Raw genomic sequence first — 23,471 nt, 5'->3', positions numbered from 1 at the left:
CTCCTTTGAGTTGCTTCGGGTGAAAACCCGATCTTTGGGATCGGATGGTGGCGGCTACCTGTAGTCGTTTCCTTCTTGGAGGCACTATCTTGGGAGTCCTGGTTCCATCGTTTCCGTCTCACCTCCCCTCGGAGGATTGGAGGTCTCCGGTGGCTCCAAGCAGTTCGTCCTCGCGCATATGTAGTGGCTTAGTAGTAGTTGGGGTGGTGTGACGGTGCCCGGCACCTTTATAAATCGCGAACACTTTTGAACTCAAGAACTGTTCTTGAATCCGGTGAACATTTTTTTGACTCCATGAACATTTTTTGAATCAAGCGGCCCAGAGCGTTCTTGAATCCGGAAGGAATCCGCTTCATGGGCCAATGTACTACCTCATAGTCAGCTTCGTTCGTTATCACATTGCCATGGGCTCAAGAGACGGAGAAGAGAAAAAAAAAAAGCCTCGCTCCTCTCCTCACCCACGCGCCCTGTCTCCTCCGCAGCCGTTCTACCACTACTTCCTCGTCTCCCCTGCCTCCACTCCCCGCTCGTGCTTCCTCCGGGCATCAGCGGAGGGCGCGGCAGACCTCGCGGGGCATCCAGCGACACAGAGACCGTGGTAGGAACAGCCTCGGTTCAGGCTGACCAGCTGCGCCGGGCTTGTGGTGTTGCCCAGCAGGTGTTCGACGTAATGCCGAGGGCTCGTGCCAGAGCTTTCTACAGCACACCGAGGGCTCTGCGGTTTGGTACTTTGCGGAGGGATAGCTTGATCTGTCTGAGAATGCATCGCTATGCTTACCCTACCAATGGCTCTCTCACAATCTGGCAACCTTTCCGTCTTATAAAGGAATGCAGGTTCCGTAGTCCGGTTCATCTTATTAGGCTGCTCTGCGGATTTTATCTTGTTATATATTCATGACGAAAAGCAGCTACGGCTTTTCAGCAACAGTCCAGCAAATACAAGGTCGAGGAGAGCACTTAATCCCGGAGTACAAAGTGAACTGCGGGAAAACACGAAATACAAGCATATGGATCCAGGGCAAAAGATAAAAGGAGAACGAGAAAGCCCAAGCTAGCCTTCAGTCTTCAGTGAAGCACCAGCAGCTTGCGCTTGTGGATATTTTGGCCACAGACTGAAAATTGGACTGTATTCCGAGAATTCAGGGAATTTGCCAGACACGTTGTTGTTGTTGTGCAAGATCAGAGCCGACAACAGCCTGCTTCCTCATAAACTCTACCTTTTGAATATCGGGCAAGTTGTCCTACAAGAAGGTTTTCTGAGAGATCCAACACCCTCATATACTGCAGTTGACACACATATACTGGAATTGTTCCATTAATATGATTTGCGAAGAATACAAGCTCTCTCAGCGCTGGAGCTCCAAAGTCTTGGGGAAGTGGTCCTGAAATCCTGATAGAGAATTCTTGGAGATTTCCAAGAACACTAATGATTCTGGTAGCAGTAGCAGCAAACCTGTAAAGCCATTTGAGTTGAGGTCTAGTTGCACAGAAGTCATAAATTCCAGTGTTGCTGGCAGACGGCCACTTATTTGATTACGAGAGTTACATATCTGGCATTGGGGAATAAAGTCCAAAACCAATCAGGGAGAAGATCAACTATGCCTGCATCTGAAATGTCAAGTTCACTAATATCCTTCTGTCCTTTGAGCCACAGTGGAAAATGAGGTCCCATTTTGGTACTTGCAAATTGAGCCTCATACAAGTTAAATGTGGGGATCCAATTTGAGCTGATAGTGGAATGTACAGGGTTGCCAGCTAGACTTAGTTCCTTCAAGTACACAAGACTTTCAAGTACAGTTCAAATTAATATTGCGGCTCACGAAGTGCGTCCAAGTTCTCCTTATTGATCACATGCAGTTCTCGTGCATGGTTCAAAAAGAAAATAATCAGTAAAACTTGTTTCAAAGGATACTGTTTGGATCCATATACCATGTGCCACAGTTCCACCAGCTGAGTTCACACCAGCGACATTGCCATTGTAAGCTGTTAAGTACCGTATGCGGACAGCTGAATGTCAACTCCAAGACTCTCTCAACTCGAACCAGAATTCAAAGCTTTTCAGTTTCCATCCACTTTCATTATCAACCTGGCATGAGTGCTGGATCCGGTCAGCAATTTGTCAAGAAATTAACGCTGTTCTAGTAGTGGATAAGATGGATTCCACATGTCAACAAATGGACACTGGAATGTCTGATTAACAAACAGATTGACAGTTGATCTTGTCTTGTTAAAAAAAAGGGGGTGGACTTGCAAGGATTTTTGAAAACAGATTGCTATATAATTAGGCGCTTGACAGAGTAAGGCTGACACTTCGCCTTAATAAAATATCGCAACGATCACTTTGTATATACATACTGTCACTGCTGCATTTGAACAAGAAGCACTCTGACCAGAAGTGTTGATATACAAAAGCTATCCGTCTATATAGCTTAATGTTTCAGTCATTAGTCTGACTAGTAAGCAATGACGGTGGCATCCCAACTCCGATATGGACAGTTGATTTGTCAAGTCTCAGCTACTAGAATTCCAAGAACATTGCATTATACAATCATCTGCTTCCGCGGTCGAACATTCGTGGATGCTGCGTTCGTCAAAGCATCGCTTGCTTCTGGACCAACGACTGGTATAATTATGTACTTACTCCTAGTTTTTGTTTTCTTCTGCGGGAAGTACTTAATTGCTCCCAGTTATCGTAACTGGTTAGTTGGACCTTAACTAGTACTAAGATCTGAGCCTGATCAGTCGATGGATTGGCCGGCTCTCACCAGCTGCAACACGGTCATGATCCTTCTCTTCCTACCGTTGAGCACTTCCCAAGACCGGCTTGTCCCTGGCAGGGCGCTGTCCCCTGGTAACACCATCGTCTCCGATGATGGTGGATTCGCCTTGGGCTTCTCCAACCCCTCCAATTCTTCTCCGGCCAGCCTGTACCTAGGCGTATGGTACAACGACATCCCCGAGCTCACCGTTGTGTGGGTCGCCAACTGAGATACCCCAGCCACCAACACAACTTCCTCAACACCGAAGCTCTCCCTCACCAACACCTCTAATCTGGTTCTCTCTGATGGTGGTGGCGGAAGCCGTGCCATTTGGACAACAGCCAACCTGACCAATGGTCTGGTCTCGTCTACCCCGACGGCGGTGCTTCTAAACACCGGTAACTTCGTCATCCGATCGTCAAACGGCACCATCCTGTGGCAGAGCTTCGACCAACGCACAGACACGTTCCTTCCCAGCATGAAGATCGGCATAAACTACAGGACGCGTACCACCACCAAGTGCCTGGTATCATGGAGAGGCCCCAGCGACCCCTCGTGGGGGCGCTTTTCCTATGGCAGCGACACGAACAGGTCGTTCCAAACATTCTTGTGGGACGGCGAGCACCGGGTATCTCGTGCCGCCCCCTGGACAGAGTATCTAGTGATGAGCCTACGGCAACAACAACTACTTGGGGCCACAAATAGCAGTGATCTTATCATCTACCTAGCCTATGTCAACAATGACGATGAGGCATACGTCACTTATAGCCTCTCCGACGGCGCCCCACGCACCAGGATGGTGCTAACCTACTATGGTGAGTTTCAGATCCAAAGCTGGAGCAGTAAGTCATCAACATGGGTTGTCCTCTGGAAGTTTCCATCCGCTGAATGCAACCATTACAGTTACTGCGGCCCGTATGGCTACTGTGACGAGACGGCGGAGGCACCCACCGTGCCAACATGCAGGTGTCTCGATGGCTTTGAGCCGAGTAGCATGGAGGAGTGGACTAGCGGCAGATACTCGGCGGGGTGCCGACGGAAGGAGGCACTGCAAGGGTGCAGTGACGGCTTCGTGGCCTTGCCGGGGATGAAGTCGCCTGATGGGTTTTTGTTTATTGCTGGAGGGAGGAGTAAGTATGAGGAGTGTGCGGCGGAGTGTAGCCGCAATTGCTCCTGTGTGGCATATGCGTTCGCCAACCTGAGCAGCAGCAGGTTCGAAGGACACGTGACGAGAGGTGCTTGGTGTGGTCTGGGGAGTTAATAGATACGGGAAAGGTTGGGGAGCTCACCGGCGAGACACTCTATCTTCGACGTGCAGGCATGGCTGCAACCAAAGGTACTAGATCTCAGTTTCTCCCTCTATCATATTGGTTTTGTCATTTATCCCTCTTTCTACCAGTTGTTTTGTTTTCAATAACATGTTTCGACCATCGCTTAGTCACTAGAAATAGTTATTTCTTGGTCAATACAACAGCCATTGGATCAAGATTTTTTCATCCCTCTGGTAGTTGCACAAATATCATGTTAAAGTTTGATGGTTGTTCGCCATGACTGAGAAAGGGTTATTTGACTTATTTCTCATTCAACTGAGAAATAATAAAACATCTTTCTTGTATATGAATTTGTTGCACAGGTAAAAGAATAAAGAGCAATGCAGTGAGGATTGTGCTTCCAGTTGTAGGCTCTGGTGTTCTAGTACTCATATGCATCTCCCTTGCATGGTTAAAATTCAAAGGTACGTTTAGTTAACTCTGTTTAGTAGAAGGTTATATTGGCCGGTTTTTGAGAGAGTATGTGTCACCGCCTAAACTTGGACTACATCGTCTACTACCGCAATATACCCTTAGATTACAAAATCCTCTAACACATGAATGGAAACTAGATCAAATAATTTTGTAGACGGTTTAGAGCATGATTTAGCTACTATTTGTGGTGATGTAGTGATGGATAATGTGGATTCCACATGTTAGACAAACCACATTCGCTTTGTGCCGCTTTTCATAATCATGCAATCGTAATAATTGAGATACTGGTAATTGTGGGGCTGAGAAACAGAGCAACATCTATGGACTGAGGGTTGTGTCTGTGTTTTTCCAGGGGAGTGGTTGGCTGGGTGGCAGATGTGCCTCGTGGGTTATTTCCTTTCCATGAGTTCACAAATTAGGGAATAATATACAAACATCAATAGTTGTAGGGGTCAAATATAACTTTATTATTTCTTATTTTTGTGATGTTCTCATTAGAGATGTAGTCACTTTTAACATTATGGGAGCAGGCAAGAACAAGAAAGGGACAACGCAAAAGAATATAAGGTTGGAGGGTATGAGTATCTCCGATAAATTTGAAGAAGAAAACTCTCCCCATGATCAAGAATTTCCATTTGTAAGATTAGAAGAAATTGCCTTCACAACCCACAATTTCTCCGAGACATGCATGATTGGACGGGGAGGCTTTGGTAAAGTATACAAGGTAACTCATTAAATATGTTCTTTCCTAGGATTAATTCTAATAAAGAGAGCTAATTTTTTCATACTACAAAGTAAGTATAAGATTATCACTATATTTCTGTAGGGAATGTTAGGTGGTCAAGAAGTTGCAACAAGAGGCTAAGTAGAGATTCTCAACAAGGAACAAAAGAATTTACGAATGAAGTAATTCTAATTGCCAAATTGCAACATAGAAACTTGGTTCGGCTTCTTGGATGCTGCAGTGAGGAAGATGAAAAGCTCCTGATATACGAGTATCTGCCAAATAAGAGCTTAGATGCTACCCTTTTTGGTGTGTATTCTAATAACAAACCATGATTTCTATGACAACTTGATTTTGTTTCTTACATTTGTTTCTATTTTTAGATGAGTCGAGAAAATTGTTGTTGGATTGGGCGACACAGTTTCGTATAGTCAAAGGGGTTGCAAAGGGACTTCGGTATCTTCACGAAGACTCAAGGTTCACCATAATTCATAGAGACCTCAAAGCTGCAAATGTTTTGTTAGATGCAGAATTTAAACCCAAGATAGCAGATTTTGGTATGGCGAGGATCTTTGGCGATAACTACCCAACACGTTGTTGGAACATAGTGAGTATCCATTTAAAAACCCATATTGTGTTTTCAGCAAGTTTAATTCCCATTAGACACCTCTTGTAATTAAAATGATCAAACAGTGGTTATATGGCTCCTGAGTATGCAATGGAAGGTGTCACTACTGGAATCGCACCCTACGCCGACGGCGAGGGCCGTCGGCATAGCCCTGATATGCCGTCGGGACATGCCTATGCCGACGGCCCCCGTCGGCATAGGGCCGTTGGCAACATATCCGTCGGCCCAGCCCGGGAGGCCGTCGGCATAGAAAGGCCGTCGGCATAGGATCTATCCCGACGGTGTTCGTATATCTATGCCGACGGCCCTGGCCGTCGGCAACGTTCCCGTCTAACGGCGGCCGCCGTCAAGTGACGACCAACCGCTGCTCGCCACGTGGCTCATCTATGCTGACGGCTGCCGTCGGCTTAGTTTAAATCTATGCCGACGGCGAGGCCGTCGGCATAGGCTTACCCAAGGAGCGCCCAGTTGCTGACACGTGGCATCTATGCCAACGGCCTGGCCGTCGGCTTAGTTTAAATCTATGCCGATGGCGAGGCCGTCGGCATAGGCTTACCCAAGGAGCGCCCAGTTGCTGACGCGTGGCATCTATGCCGACGGCCTGGCCGTCGGCTTAGTTTAAATCTATGCCAACGGCCTAGCCGTCGGCATAGATGCCACGCGTCAGCAACTGGGCGCTCTGGCCAGCCCTATGCCGACGGCCGTTTGTATTTGATTTTTTTTTCTTTTTTCTGTTTGTTTTCAAATCAATTCAATTCAGATATACAACACATATCAGCAGATATATATGATGGAAATAGACATATAGAACACATCTAAGTATCATCCGTCACCATCACAACAATATATGCATAAGCATCATCATAATCAACATAAAGATAAGCATAAGCATATAAAGAAGCACGCAAGTCATCTAAAGGACCATCAAAGACCACAAGTTTATCATCATCACCACACACAAGTCATCTAAAGATACATAAGCATAAGCACACAAGTAACCAAAAGGCTTAAGCGCCAGGACGTCGAGCACCGCGGAGGTCGTCACCGCCAAGACCGCTGAAGCCCAGGTCGTCACTGCTAGCGGCAGCGCTACCGCCAAGACCGCCTCCACCTCCGCCTCCGCCTCCATGGATCGGAGTGGTCGGGCTCCGTGACTCGGGAGTGCTGCGAAGACCACCGCCAACGGTTGATCCACCGGTTCCCTGGATGTTGAAAAGACATATTAACGGGATATATGACTGTGTTGAAAGGCATGATATGCTTTGAGTGAATAGATTGGGGATGAACTAACCGGCGAGGGGCCAGCGTTCTGTGCCACAAACTCCTCAAAGGTCAGCAACGTTGGTTGTGCTGGAGGACCCTCTGCTGATGGCCATTGAGGACACCTGCCGGCCGCCATTTCCTGAAAAGCGTGCTGCATCTGGCGATCCCTCTGCTGATGGTATGCATGAAGGCGGTCGTGCCACGCCATGGTCTCCTGGCGTGTGTACTCCATGTAGGCCTACAGGATGACATGATGAAACTCATAAAACTACTAAATGCGGAAAATAAAGTGAGCAATGAAGATAAAAGGGAAAATACTTACAGTTTGCTGCTCCTGAAAGAGGGACAGTGATGGTGCACTGCTCATGGGCGTGCTCGTGCGCTGGCTCAGGGTCGGGTCCATCCGACGGAGCTGTGTGTAGGAGATAGTAGGAGTGATCACAGCACCGAGAACCGCCTCCCGACTGTGCTCCTTCGGCCCCATGCCCACCACCACCCTTTCGTCCAGATCCGCCGCAATGGGGTGAGGTGTGTCAGGATGTAACGCCAGATACCCATCGGAGTAGGCCTTCTTCCTATGCGCGGTCTTCTTGCCGTAGTACTTGGGCTCGCCAGGCTTGGGGTCCTTCCGCGTATGGGCGATCTCCCACGCCTGCATGTGTGAGAGCGGCCGCTTCAGTTTCTCCTCCTGCACCACCAAACAGAGGTTAGTCATACATAAGAAAGTAATGGTAAATAGAAGAAGAAGAATGTTTAATGGGGTTAGTCATACATTAACTGCCTTGTGGAGATAGTGGTTTCGGTTTCCCTGAGCATGTACTCCCTCCTTCCCTCGGTTAGCCTTGTTTTTGACTCTCATAGCCGCCCAGGCTCCAGCCTCATCACACCAAAGATCCACCAATGCCGCCCAGGACTCGTCTTTTCCATAACACCAATTTGGTAACACCTACATAATGAAAGCATAATGGCATGTCAACACGAAACGGTGAAATGTACCACAAGGTAATGAAAGCATAATGAAAAATCTTTTATACTTACCTTCAAGAACTCGTCCCTCTCCAAGGTAATGCCCATCCTCCGCGCGTCTTCCTTGGTCATCTTCACACCAAGATAGTCGTGATGGTATGTCGAGATGGCCACATAGCGCACCTCGTACTGCATCTGGCGGGCCTTCTTCTTGCATTGGCGCAGCACGATCTGGTCCGCTCTGGCCCTGTGCTCCGGGAGAACTCGATAGAATTTCTACAATCATGCACGAAACAAGAATGGAAGAAGCCATGAGTTAAATCATTCATGAAACTAGAATGGACTTGTGCTTCTGAAGAGAACTCACCCAAAAAGTGGTGATCACGGCCTTGGCATGGGTCCCATGGTCCGCGTGGAGGGCCGCTTCCCAGTGCTCCCAGCTCGTGGCCAGGACCCGATGGTTCGGGTGCCTGACTAGATCCGGACAGTACAACCCCGGCCAGTGTAACTTCAGCAAGACGGTGATGAGGCCGTTGGGAATACGGACCCCTTTAGAATATATCCAGTTGCTGCAAAAGAATGAACTATTAGCATGTGACAAGCAAAATAAATAACAACCGGAATGAGCATGTGACAAGCAAAATAATGAAATTATTATAAAGTGGCACTTACTCTTTCCCCGTGGGCTCAATGAGCCACTTCTGCTCCTCAGTAGTAGGAACCTGCTTTGGTAGCTTTGCGTTACCACGCAGCCACCCCTTGTTGTCAACCCCCTCCCCGCCACCACCATCATCCCCGCCACCACCCTCCTCCTCGCCTGCCTCCCCCTCCCCAACCTCCTCCTCATCCTCCTCCTCCTCCTCCACCTCCTCCTCGGCCCCATCCCGAACCTCCTCCTCCTCGCCTGCCTCGTCCTCCTCCTCACCAGAGGAGGGCACCTCACTAGAGGATGGCCTCGAAGACAACACCCCTAAGTCGGTGAGGGTGCGCTCTTTCTGGCCGCGACCCCCTGTAGTGGCTCCCCCCACCACCTCGCCCTGTAGGGGCTCTCCCCCCGCCCCCTCCTCCTCTAGGGGCACCTCTCGCTCGACCTCCCTGTGAGGAGTCATCGTCAATTAGCCGGGGGGGGGGAGGATTACGTGCTCGACCACTCCGACTAGGCAGGCCAACGACCTTGCGTAGGAAACCCACGCCGTCGGCCTTCCCCTTGCCCATGTTCCATGAACCTGCATTGAAAAGAGAATAAGCAATTAGTAAATTAATGAAATGAAGGAAAATGCATGATAATAAACACATTAATAAAAATGCATAAAAGGTATATTCCTAAACTATAGAAAAAAAAGACTTGACACGTACATCTGCTAGAAACCATATGAATCATCACTGTTGTAACCTCTTTCTTGGTCCGTCTCATCATCACTATCAATCATATCATCTTCGTTGTCTGACGGAGGTGGAGGCTCTTCCTCGTCGTCAGGGTCTTCATTTAACTTTTCTAGCATAAGTATGTCATTTTCATTGACAATGTTCTCACCATCATTCCGTGCATCGTCGTCGTTTGGATCCACATCATCATCACCCAATGGTCTAGCGTCATTGTTTCTAACCACATCATCATCATCAGGTTGCTCTTGATAGAACACTCCCTCGTATGTCATGGGGTTAATGTTGTAGTAATCGTCTTCATTCGGGTTCGGTAGCTTACCATGTGGCGACACCTTGAACACAACTTCCCAACCCTTTAGGTACTCTTTCTGGCATGGGTAAGGCAGATAATATACTTGTGTAGCTTGGGTAGCCGCAATGAAGAGATCGGCTCCGGCATAGACGGTTGATGGTTTAACTTCGACCAAACCAATGGAAGGCGTATGTTTTACCCCTCCCGCGGATCGAACCATCGACATTTGAACACAGGCAGACTTAGGGTCTCGCGCCCCTGGTGGAATTTAATCTCGTATATATTTTGTACCCTTCCGTAGTAGTCTACTGAATTTTGACCGGGGGTGTACACTCCGGTATTTATAGTTTTGGGATCAGGCCGGCTGTTCTGGTGCTCCTCTGTATGGAAGCGATACCCATTCACATCATACTTTTTACATGTCATGACGGCAGGGTCAAAACCCATGGAAACCCATCTCAATTCATCATCCATAGATATGTTCGGATCTTTTCCCTACAAGTATAATTGAAATTGTTGCGTGCATTAGTTAACTAATAAATGTTGAACTAGGTATTTAATAGGGGAGTGTGGAAAATTACTTTCTCCATGAACCAAGCAGCAAAATTTTTACGTCCAGGGTTTCCATGACGGAGAAGAGTAAGTGCCTCCGCCTCAGTAGGAGGATTCATTCCCGTCCATTCCTCTTGAACGAAATCACTAAAAAAAAGAAAAGCGGTGTTAGACCGGGACTAAGTGAACATAAAACATGATGATGTGGAAGACATAAAGGAATGGTGTAGTGGTATTACCTCATCCACACTTCCTCAACTTCCCTGATGTTGTGCAAGATATAGAACATGAGGTCCTCCCACTCTTGTCGTGGCATGTTATAAGGTTTCGAGGCCCCAGCCCTCCCACCTTGCGCGTTGAATAGATGGAGCCTGGGTTGATACTTCGGCTCTTCTATATTGTATCGAGGCACCTTGTTATGCAGATGGGGAACGTGGTCTGGATAGTATGATGTCCTGAGGTCTGACACCTCCTCTATCGGAGATGGGGAAGCTTCAATCTTAGCTTGGGGAAGCTTCAATCTTAGCTTTGTTTCCACATTTCTGTCGGAGATGCTTGTTCTGTCTCTCAGGGCCGTACTGCCAGCGATTCTGCACAGGCCCCCCCAACAATACCTCGTTCGCGAGGTGCAGAATGAGATGTGTCATCGGTGTAAAGAAGCCTGGCGGAAAGATCTTCTCTAGCTTGACTATCAACTCCGGTGCCTTCTTATGCAATTTTTCAATCACGTCTTTACTTACTTCTTTAGGACAGAGCGTGCGGAAGAAATGGCTTAGCTCGGCAAGCACTCGCCAGACATGCTCGGGGACATAGCCTCGAACCATCACCGGCATTATCCGCTCAATCCATACATGGTAGTCATGACTCTTCAGGCCGGTCACTTTGCCCGTTGAAAGATTGACTCCCTTACTTATATTCGATGCATAACCATCGGTGAACTTCAAAATGTGTTTCAGCCAGATAAGTACTTCCTTTTTTTCTGGCGGTTTAAGGACAAAGTCAGCATCTGGCTTGAACCAGTTTTTTCGACCGCCTGTGGGTGGCTTCATGTTCAGACGTGGTCTATCACAAATTCTCTGTTGATCGGCTCTAGCTTTAACGTTATCCTTCGTCTTATCAGGAATATTGAGGATCGTGTGGAAAAGGGACTCCGCCACATTCTTTTCGGTGTGCATCACATCGATATTGTAAGGAAGTTTGAGGTCCTTAAAATAGGGAAGCTGCGAGAAGGGGGTAATGTGAGTCCAGTTGTGCGTCTCACCATATCCCTCGAAGCCTTTGGCTTTGGCTTTGGCTTTGGCTTTGACTTTAGGCTGGAGAGCTTTTAGCTGAGCAAGAACATCTGCCCCCGAAAATGTTGGAATCTCGGTTACTTCATGAACAACCCGGCCTTTCGTGAAGTTCTTCTTGTCTTCCCTATCTGGATGGTCTGGAGGGAGGAACTGTCGATGCAGGTCAAAGGCTACATACTTGCCACCCTTACTCAGCCAAATCATTCGCAGAGCCTGCATGCACACTGGGCATGGCATCTTCCCACTTGTACACCATCCGTAGAATAGAGCATAGCCGGGAAAGTCATGCATGCAATAGTGCAACCAAACTTTCATCAAGAAATTTCTCTGCAGATCCCGGTCGTATGTCAACGTCGGAAAGTACCAAGAATGGTGCAAAGCATCCACCAGCGGCTGCATAAACACACCCAATTGCTTCCCCGGATAATCAGGCCCCGGAATGATGAGCGACAAGAACATGGTCTTGCGTTGCATTAGGGCACCGGGAGGAAGATTGAGCGGAATTACAAACACGGGCCAGCAGCTGTATGGATTGGACGACATACCATATGGATTCAACCCATCACCTGATATGGCTATTCTGACATTCCCAGCCTCGGCTGCTTCCTCGGGGCATTCTTCATCGAACGACTTCCATGCTTCCCCTTCCGATGGATGTACGATTTTTTTGGATTGTACCTTATACCTTCCTTGTGCCACATCATCATTTTGGCAGACTCCTTCGTGATGAAAAGGCGCTGCAGTCTTTTTATAAAATCAAGATACCGAAGAACCTTAACGGGGATGGTTAGCTGCTTTTTCTCACCATCCTCACCGACCACCTCAATGTACCGAGATGAACCGCACTGCCTACAGTACTTGTCATCCGCATACTCGTGCCTAAACAAAAGGCAATTCTTCGGGCAAACATCTATTTTCTCATAATCCATAGAGAGTGCCTTCATGATTTTCTTTGTATCGTACATGCTTTTCGGCAGTTCATGACCCTCAGGGAGGCTGTTAGCCCATACTCCCAAGAATGCTTCGAAGCATTTCTGGCTACAACTGTACTCAGCCTTGACTGCAATCAGTTGCGAGATGGCATCCAGCTGAGATATTTTCGCACCCGCATAAAGAGGTTTCTTCGACGAGGCCAAGACCTCCAAGAAGGCCTTTGCGGTTGCCTCCGGCTCCTCCGGTTCATTCTCTGAAGGTGTCGCATTCGCCGTTTCTGCAACAATGACATCATCTAGCATGTCCCTGACCCCGTCGTCCTCATATCCATCGATGCGTTGTCGCATCACCTCCTCTCTACCACGGTCCTGCTCGGCTATGTTTATCGGCGGCATGTCAAAGTTTGGCATATATCCGTGCGTGCGAAGGTGCTCACTCATGTCCGTCTGATTTCTACGGTGACGTTTGGCACATCTCGCACAGGGGCATGGTGGGATAATTCTCATTGGACGACGGAATATCTCCTTCAAATACACATCGGTTTTCGCGATCCACTCTGATGTTACTCGATTCCGACGGATAAAACCACTGTACATCCACTGATTATCTGCCATCCTCTGCTTTTTTGCAAGCCACACAACATAATTAAGGATTCACTTAAATTAATCACATCAAATTTTCAGTTTCTACCGCGTTGAATCCACCTACATCTCTAATAGGTAAAGATGGGTCCTAATCCCACCCGAGGATGTGTAGATTGAGTACGTTCTCCATTCTACCCCGTTCCGAGACAAAATTTCGGTAGCACCTCCCCGCTGTTCTCCAGATACACGTATTGACAAATAGCCGAGAGAATGTGCTCCGGAGAACAATGGGGAGGCGCCGCCGAGATCCTATCTCGGAACAGGGTAGAACATGGAGAACATAACCAATCTACACATCCTCGGGCTGTCCGTGGAAAACGCTGGACAATCTGAAAGAGCTGCGGTGATAAATATGCAATTGAATGCATATTTATCGATGCAACCCTTTCGGACGGGAGACGCCTAGGTTACGCCAGGTGACTTGAGAATGAAATCTACAGATATGAAAAAAGGGAGGAGATGGACTTGTAGCTCACCCTCGGCTGTAGAGGAAGTAGTCGAACAGCAGAGGGATGCTCAGGGGGGCCAATGCGTCGGACAACGGTCACTCCGATGAATTGCGACACCACAAAGCCTGCAAATTCCATCGCGACAAAAAAATAGAACATCACAACTAATAGAGCATATTTAAAACATTTAAACATGCATTCATTTATTTTTGCATCATGTAGGCAAAAAAACTAACAACATTAACAATATATTCATCATTGTCATCACATATTCATCATCATCATTATCACCTATTCGTCATAATCATTGATTCATCTCATCGAACCAAATTTTTTTGCAAGATATGCAACATATAGCATCTCATCTAACCAATTTTTTTTACTACCTATCTCACTATCTATCTAACTATCTAACTATCTATACAACTATCTATCTAACTATGTATCTAACTATCTAAATATCTATCTAAATACCTATCTAACTAGCTACAAAATTACTAAAAACACTAAAAATACATAAAATTTTCACCTTCGAGAGGGCCGGCCGAAGTTGGGGCGGGGAGGCGCGGAGTCGGGGTGGGGAGGCCGGCGGGGGGTCGGGGCGGGGCGGCCGGCGTGGGGTCGGGGCAGGGAGGCCGGAGGGGGGTCGGGGCGGGGCGGCCGGCGCGGGGCCGCCGCGGGGCGCCGCGGAGCCGGGGCGGGGCGGCCGGCCCGGGGTCGGGGCGGGGTGGCTCGGGGTCGGGGCCGGGAGGCGCGGGCGGCGGCGGGCTCGGGGTGGGGCGGCGCGGGTCGGAGCGGGGAGGCGCGGGCGCCGGCGTGCTCGGGGCGGCGCGGGCGGTGGCGTGCTCAGGGCGGGCGGCGGAGGAGGTGGGCGGCGGCGGTAGGGGTCGGGGTCGGGTGCGGTGAGGGAGAGAAATGAGTGGAGGAGGAGGGTGGCCGAGGGGATAAGGTTGGCCCTATGCCGACGGCATGGCCGTCGGCATAGGCTCGGCCCACATGTCAGCAGCCCGGGGGGAGTGGATAACGTGGACATATGCCGACGGCCGTCGGCATATATGCAAACCACAATTTTTTGAAAAAATAGTCCCACCTCTCCGAGGGAAAAGCAATTTGACCTGTTTAAATAGTTCACTAATCCATACGTTATAAGCTCCGGTATTCATTAGACTTATATGAAGAAAATGGACAATTACTGTGAACTTTTCAGTGCCCGGGCAGCCGGCCCGGTGCCCAAGCACTAAAAGGTTCACAGTGATAGTACATTTTCAATGATGAATACCGGAGTTTTTAATCAATTCAATTATTACATTTTTAGATTCTTAGTTTACCGTCTGTATGGGACCCGGTACCCGGTGCGACGCCTGTGACACCGTGACCCTGGGGGTTAGGCGGTACGGGGGCCGTGGGGGGTAGCAATGCCACTGGAGCTTAGCCGTCGGCATAGATGGACATGCCACGTCCGGCGAAAGTCAAAGGGCTAGACCCGGCAGTCGTCTGTGTGAGGGATAGACAGGACGAGGTACCTGTGGGCGGGGGGGGGGGGGGGGGGGTATCAATGCCGTCTGTGAGGGGGGCCACACCCCGGAGACGCGTGCCGCCTCTTCGTACATGCCAGCACACCACCCCGCATGTATGAGGGTCCGGTGCGACGCTCCGGTGGCATTGCTACCCCCCAGGGCACCCGTCCCGCCTAACCCTATAGCGTTAGACCATGAGATCTAGCCCTTTGACTTTACACAGACAGGTTTTGACCAGTGGAACTCTCCCCCGGTTGTGTTAGGTCAGCCCATAGGAACACTTTGGAGCAACATCCGGGCCAAACCCACAGTAAGATCCCCTCCGTGTAGACCCGACGCGTCTGTTTCACCCCTCCAGGTGCCGGCGGCGGCGCCGTCCGTGAGGGGGGCCACACCCCGGAGACGCGTGCCGCCTCTTCGGACATGCCACGACACCATCCTGCATGTATATATGAGGGCCCGGTGCGAGGCTCCGGTGGCATTGCTACCCCCCAGGGCCCCGTCCCGCCTAACCATGTAGCGTTAGACCACGAGATCTAGCCCTTTGACTTTACACACACAGGCTTTGACCAGTGGAACTCCCCCCGGTTGTGTTAGGTCAGCCCATAGGAACACTTTGGAGCAACATCTGGGCCAAGCCCACAGCAAGATCCCCTCCGTGTAGACCCGACGTGTCTGTTTCACCCCTCCAGGTGCCGACGGCGGCGCCGTCCGTGAGGGGGGCCACAGCCCGGAGACGCGTGTCGCCTCTCCGGACATGCCACCACACCACCCCACATGTATGAGGGCCCGGTGCGACGCTCCGGTGGCATTGCTACCCCCAGGGCACCCGTCCCGCCTAACCATGTAGCGTTAGACCACGAGATCTAGCCCTTTGACTTTACACGGACGGTCTTTGACCAGTGGAACTCTCCACCCGGTTGTGTTAGGTCAGCCCATAGGAACACTTTGGAGCAACATCCAGGCCAGACCCACAGCAAGATTCCCTCCGTGTAGACCCTACGCGTCCGTTTCCCCCCTCCAGGTGCCGGCGGCGCCGCCGTCCGTGAGGGGGGGGGCACACCCCGGAGACGCGTGTCGCCTATTCGGACATGGCACCACACCACCCTGCATGTATATATGAGGGCCCGGTGCGACGCTCCAGTGGCATTGCTATCCCCCCAGGGCCCCTGTCCCGCCTAACCATGTAGCGTTAGACCACGAGATCTAGCCCTTTGACTTTACACGGATGGGCTTTGACCAGTGGAACTCTCCACCCGGTTGTGTTAGGTCAGCCCATAGGAACACTTTGGAGCAACATCCGGGCCAGACCCACAGCAAGATCCCCTCCGTGTAGACCCGACGCGTCCGTTTCCCCCCTCCAGGTGCCGGCGGCGCCGCCGTCCGTGAGGGGGGGGGCACACCCCGGAGATGCGCGCCGCCTCTTTGGACATGGCACCACACCACCCTGCATGTATGAGGGCCCGGTGCAACGCTCCGGTGGTATTGCTATCCCCCAGGGCCCCCGTCCCACCTCTTCAGACATGGCACCACACCGCCCCGCATGTATGAGGGCCCGGTTAGACGGGACGGTGTACCTGGGGGGGGGTAGCAATGCCGCTAGGTGTTGCTTTGGGCCCTCCTACGGTTGTGGAAGCGTGGTGGCTGGCGCAGGCACCCGGCACGCAGCTCCGGGGTGTGCCCCCCTCACCGGCGTCGCTGTGGGGCACGGCGGCAGCAACGTCCATGAGGGGGGCAATCGATATACTATCGGGGTATGTTTTTTGTTAGATAAGGCACATTTATGTTGTGAAAAAACCCCAGGAAAAAGTAAATAATATAAAAAAATAGAGGTATGCCGACGGCAAGGCCGTCGGCATACCTGCGCACACGGCCACGGATCGATGACGTGGCAAAGGGCGGGGATCGATGACGTGGCAACATCCATGGGCCAGGCCTATGCCGACGGCCAGGCCGTCGGCATAGATTTTCCACCCCACGGACCGGCGAGCGACGCGGATCGATGACGTGGCGGGCGACGCGGATCGATGACGTGGGGGCTTGTTGGGGAACGTAGTAATTTCAAAAAATTTCCTACGCACACGCAAGATCATGGTGATGCATAGCAACGAGAGCGGAGAGTGTTGTCCACGTACCCTTGTAGACCGACAGCGGAAGCGTTATCACAACGCGGTTGATGTAGTCGTACGTCTTCACGATCCGACCGATCAAGTACCGAACGCACGGCACCTCCGAGTTCTACACACGTTCAGCTCGATGACGTCCCTCGAACTCCGATCCAGCCGAGTGTTGAGGGAGAGTTTCGTCAGCAGGATGGTGTGGTGACGATGATGATGTTCTACCGACGCAGGGCTTCGCCTAAGCTCCACAATGATATTATCGAGGTGTAATTTGGTGGAGGGGGGCACCGCACACGGCTAAAAGATCTCAAGAATCAATTGTTGTGTCTCTGGGGTGCCCCCCTGCCCCCGTATATAAAGGAGCAAGGGAGGAGGAGGCCGGCCCTAGGAGGGGGCGCACCAAGTGTGGAGTCCTACTAGGACTCCCTAGTCCTAGTAGGATTCCACCTCCCATATGGAATAGGAAAAGAGGAAGGGAAAAAGAGAAGGAAGGAAGGGGGCGCCCCCCTTCTCTAGTCCAATTCGGACCAGACCAAGGGGAGGGGTGCGGCCACCCTTGAGGCCCTTTTTCTTCTTTCCCGTATGGCCCAATAAGGCCCAATACGTATTCCCGTAACTCTCCGGTACTCCAAAAATACCCGAATCACTCGGAACCTTTCCGAAGTCCGAATATAGTCTTCCAATATATCGATCTTTACGTCTCGACCATTTCGAGACTCCTCGTCATGTCACCGATCTCATCCGGGACTCCGAACTCCTTCGGTACATCAACATACATAAACTCATAATAAAACTGTCATCGTAACTTTAAGCGTGCGGACCCTACGGGTTCGAGAACTATGTAGACATGACCGAGACACGTCTCCGGTCAATAGCCAATAGCGGGACCTGGATGCCCATATTGGCTCCCACATATTCTACGAAGATCTTTATCGGTCAGACCGCATAACAACATACGTTGTTCCCTTTGTCATCAGTATGTTACTTGCCCGAGATTCGATCGTCGGTATCTCGATACCTAGTTCAATCTCGTTACCGGCAAGTCTCTTTACTCGTTCCGTAACACATCATCCCGCAACTAACTTATTAGTCACAATGCTTGCAAGGCTTATAGTGATGTGCATTACCGAGTGAGCCCAGAGATACCTCTCCGACAATCGGAGTGACAAATCCTAATCTCGAAATACGCCAACCCAACAAGTACCTTTGGAGGCACCTGTAGAGCACCTTTATAATCACCCATTTACGTTGTGACGTTTGGTAGCACACAAAGTGTTCCTCCGGTAAACGGGAGTTGCATAATCTCATAGTCAGAGGAACATGTATAAGTCATGAAGAAAGCAATAGCAACATACTAAACGATCGGGTGCTAAGCTAACGGAATGGGTCAAGTCAATCACGTCATTCTCCTAATGAGGTGATCTCGTTAATCAAATGACAACTTATGTCTATGGCTAGGAAACATAACCATCTTTGATTAACGAGCTAGTCAAGTAGAGGCATACTAGTGACACTCTGTTTGTCTATGTATTCACACATGTATTATGTTTCCGGTTAATAAAATTCTAGCATGAATAATAAACATTTATCATGATATAAGGAAATAAATAATAACTTTATTATTGCCTCTAGGGCATATTTTCTTCAGTCTCCCACTTGCACTAGAGTCAATAATCTAGTTCACATCGCCATGTGATTTAACATGAATAGTTCACATCACCATGTGATTAACACCCATGGTTCACATCGTCATGTGACCATCACCCAAAGGGTTTACTAGAGTCAGTAATCTAGTTCACATCGCTATGTGATTAACACCTAAAGAGTACTAAGGTGTGATCATGTTTTGCTTGTGAGATAATTTTAGTCAACGGGTCTGTCACATTCAGATCCGTAAGTATTTTGCAAATTTCTATGTCTACAATGCTCTGCATGGAGCTACTCTAGCTAATTGCTCCCACTTTCAATATGTATCTAGACCGAGACTTAGAGTCATCTAGATTTGTGTCAAAACTTGCATCGACGTAACCTTTTACGACGAGCCTTTTGTCACTTCCATAATCGAGAAACATATCCTTATTCCAGTAAGGATAATTTTGACCGCTGTCCAGTGATCTACTCCTAGATCACTATTGTACTCCCTTGCCAAAATCAGTGTAGGGTATACAATAGATCTGGTACACAGCATGGCATACTTTATAGAACCTATGGCCAAGGCATAGGGAATGACTTTCATTCTCTTTCTATCTTTTGCCGTGGTCGGGCTTTGAGTCTTTACTCAATTTCACACCTTGTAACACAGGCAAGAACTCTTTTCTTTGACTGTTCTATTTTGAACTACTTCAAAATCTTGTTAAGGTATGTACTCATTGAAAAACTTATCAAGCGTCTTCATCTATCTCTATAGATCTTGATGCTCAATATGTAAGCAGCTTCACCGAGGTCTATCTTTGAAAAACTCCTTTCAAACACTCCTTTATGCTTTGCAGAATAATTCTACATTATTTCCGATCAACAATATGTCATTCACATATACTTATCAGAAATGCTGTAGTGTTCCCACTCACTTTCTTGTAAATACAGCCTTCACCGCAAGTCTGTATACAACTATATGCTTTGATCAACTTATCAAAGCGTATATTCCAACTCCGAGATGCTTGCACCAGTCCATTGATGGATCGCTGGAGCTTGCATATTTTGTTAGCACCTTTAGGATTGACAAAACCTTCTGGTTGTATCATATACAAATCTTCTTTAATAAATCCATCAAGGAATGCAGTTTTGTTTATCCCTTTGCCAGATTTCATAAAATGCGGCAATTGTTAACATGATTCGGACAGACTTAAGCATAGATACGAGTGAGAAACTCTCATCGTAGTCAACATCTTGAACTTGTCGAAAACCTTTTTGCGACTATTCTAGCTTTGTAGATAGTGATACTACTATCAGCGTCCGTCTTCCTCTTGACAATCCATTTATTCTCAATTGCTTGCCGATCATCGGGCAAGTCAACCAAAGTCCACACTTTGTTCGCATACATGGATCTCATCTCAGATTTCATGGCCTCAAGCCATTTTGCGGAATCTGGGCTCACCATCGCTTCTTCATAGTTCGTAGGTTCGTCATGGTCTAGTAACATAACCTCCAGAACAGGATTACCGTACCACTCTGGTGCGGATCTTACTCTGGTTTACCTACGAGGTTTGGTAGTAACTTGATCTGAAGTTACATGATCATCATCATTAACTTCCTCACTAATTGGTGTAGAAGTCACAGGAACAGATTTCTGTGATCCAATAAGGGAGCAGGTACAGTTACCTCATCAAGTTCTACTTTCCTCCCACTCATATCTTTCGAGAGAAACTCCTTCTCTAGAAAGGATCCATACTTAGCAACGAATGTCTTGCCTTCGGATCTGTGATAGAAGGTGTACCCAACTGTCTCCTTTGGGTATCCTATGAAGACACATTTCTTCGATTTGGGTTTGAGCTTATCAGGATGAAAAAAAAAGCATCGCAACCCCAAAATTTTAAGAAACGACAACTTTGGTTTCTTGCCAAACCACAGTTCATAAGGCGTCGTCTCAACGGATTTTGATGGTGCCCTATTTAACGTGAATGTAGCTGTCTCTAATGCATAACCCAAAACGATAGTGGTAAATTGGTAAGAGACATCATAGATTGCACTATATCCAATAAAGTACGGTTATGACGTTCGGACACACCATTACACTGTGGTGTTCCAGGTGGCGTGAGTAGTGAAACTATTTCACATTGTTTTAACTGAAGGCCAAACTCGTAACTCAAATATTTTACTTCTGCGATCATATCGTAGAAACTTTTATTTTCTTGTTACGATGATTCTCCACTTCACTCTGAAATTCTTTGAACTTTTCAAATGTTTCAGACTTTGTGTTTCATCAAGTAGATATACCCATATCTGCTCAAATCATCTGTGAAGGTCAGAAAATAATGATACCTGCTACGAGCCTCAATATTCATCGGACCACATACATCTGTATGTATGATTTCCAACAAATCTGTTGCTCTCTCCATAGTTCCGGAGAACGGCGTTTTAGTCATCTTGCCCATGAGGCACGGTTCGCAAGCATCAAGTGATTCATAATTAAGTGATTCCAAAATCCCATCAGTATGGAGTTTCTTCATGCGCTTTACACCAATATGACCTAAACGGCAGTACCACAAATAAGTTGCACTATCATTATTAACTTTGCATCTTTTGGCTTCAATATTATGAATATGTGTATCACTACGATCGAGATCCAACAAACCATTTTCGTTGGTGTGTATGACCATAAAGGTTTTATTCATGTAAACAGAACAACAATTGTTCTCTAACTTAAATGAATAACCGTATTGCAATAAACATGATCAAATCATATTCATGCTCAACGCAAACACCAAATAACACTTATTTAGTTTCAACACTAATCCCGAAAGTACAGGGAGTGTGCGATGATGATCATATCAATCTTGGAACTACTTCCAACACACATCGTCACCTTGCCTTTTACTAGTCTCTGTTTATTCTGCAACTCCCGTTTTCGAGTTACTACTCTTTAGCAACTGAACCAGTATCAATTACCGAGGGGTTGCTATAAACACTAGTAAAGTACACATCAATAATCTGTATATCAAATATACCTTTGTTCACTTTTACTAGTCTCTGTTTATTCTGCAACTCCCGTTTCGTGTTACTACTCTTAGCAACTGAACCAGTATCAATTACCGAGGGATTGCTATAAACACTAGTAAAGTACACATCAATAATCTGTATATCAAATATACCTTTGTTCACTTTGCCATCCTTCTTATCCACCAAATAGTTGGGGTAGTTCCGCTTCCAGTGACCAGTCCCTTTGCAGTAGAAGCACTTAGTCTCAGGCTTAGGACCAGACTTAGGCTTCTTCACTTGAGCAGCAACTTTCTTGCCGTTCTTTTTGAAGTTCCCCTTTTTCCCTTTGCCCTTTTCTTGAAACTAGCGGTCTCGTCAACCATCAACACTTGAAGTGGTCTCGTCAACCATCAACACTTGATGTTTTTCTTGATTTCTACCTTCGTCGATTTCAGCATCACAAAGAGCTCGGGAATTAATTTCGTCATCCCTTGCATACCATAGTTCATCACGAAGTTCTACTAACTTGGTGATGGTGACTAGAGAATTCTGTCAATCACTATTTTATCTGGAAGATAAACTCCCACTTGATTCAAGCGATTGTAGTACCCAGACAATCTGAGCACATGCTCACTAGTTGAGCGATTCTCCTCCATCTTTTTGCTATAGAACTTGTTGGAGATTTCATATCTCTCAACTCGGGTATTTGCTTGAAATATTAATTTCAACTCCTGGAACATCTCATATGGTCCATGACGTTCAAAACGTCTTTGAAGTCCCGATTCTAAGCCGTTAAGCATGGTGCACTAAACTATCAAGTAGTCATCATATTGAGCTAGCCAAACGTTCATAACGTCTGCATCTGCTCCTGCAATAGGTCTGTCACCTAGCGGTGCATCAAGGACATAATTTTTCTGTGCAGCAATGAGGATAATCCTCAGATCACGGATCCAATCCGCATCTTTGCTACTAACATCTTTCAACATAATTTTTCTCTAGGAACAAAAAATAAACACAGGGAAGCAACAACGCAAGCTATTGATCTACAACATAATTTGCAAAAAACTATCAGGACTAAGTTCATGATAAATTTAAGTTTAATTAATCATATTACTTAAGAACTCCCACTTAGATAGACATCTCTCTAATCATCTAAGTGATTACGTGATCCAAAGCAACTAAACCATGTCCGATTAACACGTGAGATGGAGTAGTTTCAATGGTGAACATCACTATGTTGATCATATCTACTATATGATTCACGCTCGACCTTTCGGTCTCTGTGTTCCGAGGCCATATCTGTATATGCTAGGCTCGTCAAGTTTAACCTGAGTATTCCGCGTGTGCAACTGTTTTGCACCCGTTGTATTTGAACGTAGAGCCTATCACACCCGATTAACACGTGTTTCTCAGCACGAAGAACTTTTGCAACGGTGCATACTCAGGGAGAACACTTTTATCTTGAAATTTTAGTGAGAGATCATCTTATAATGCTACTGTCAATCAAAGCAAGATAAGATGCATAAAGGATTAACATCACATGCAATCAATATAAGTGATATGATA

The 23,471-nt window shown here is 47.8% G+C and overlaps 1 protein-coding gene and 1 pseudogene across 1 annotated transcript; one reads left to right on the top strand and one right to left on the bottom strand.

Moving 5' to 3' along the window:
• The first annotated feature begins 645 nt into the window (after positions 1–645).
• Positions 646–5,914, top strand: LOC109785605 (receptor-like serine/threonine-protein kinase SD1-8; annotated as a pseudogene).
• Positions 5,915–7,357: 1,443 nt separating this feature from the next.
• Positions 7,358–8,399, bottom strand: LOC141022996 (uncharacterized). Its single transcript, XM_073499300.1, has 4 exons — positions 8,158–8,399; positions 7,892–8,065; positions 7,442–7,771; positions 7,358–7,387 (listed from the first exon to the last, which is right to left on the bottom strand). The coding sequence occupies exons 1-4, from the start codon at positions 8,278–8,280 to the stop codon at positions 7,358–7,360; spliced, it is 657 nt and encodes a 218-aa protein (XP_073355401.1). The 5' UTR covers positions 8,281–8,399.
• Between the last annotated feature and the right edge of the window lie 15,072 nt (positions 8,400–23,471).

Source organism: Aegilops tauschii, chromosome 5, assembly GCF_002575655.3.
Source record: "Aegilops tauschii subsp. strangulata cultivar AL8/78 chromosome 5, Aet v6.0, whole genome shotgun sequence".
In the NCBI taxonomy this organism is placed as follows: domain Eukaryota; kingdom Viridiplantae; phylum Streptophyta; class Magnoliopsida; order Poales; family Poaceae; genus Aegilops; species Aegilops tauschii.
Note: the sequence above shows the minus strand (reverse complement) of the source record. Positions and strands in the feature narration are given on the sequence as shown.

What these genes read in the sequence shown, in the direction of transcription:
- LOC141022996 (XM_073499300.1), bottom strand. Translation starts at nt 8,280, where the DNA reads ATGCAGTACGAGGTGCGCTATGTGGCCATCTCGACATACCATCACGAC. An exon ending in AGAGGGACGAGTTCTTGAAG is followed by an intron (nt 8,066 to 8,157) that starts GTAAGTATAAAA and finishes TTCATTATGTAG; the next exon opens with GTGTTACCAAATTGGTGTTA. An exon ending in TCTTTCAGGAGCAGCAAACT is followed by an intron (nt 7,388 to 7,441) that starts GTAAGTATTTTC and finishes CGCATTTAGTAG; the next exon opens with TTTTATGAGTTTCATCATGT.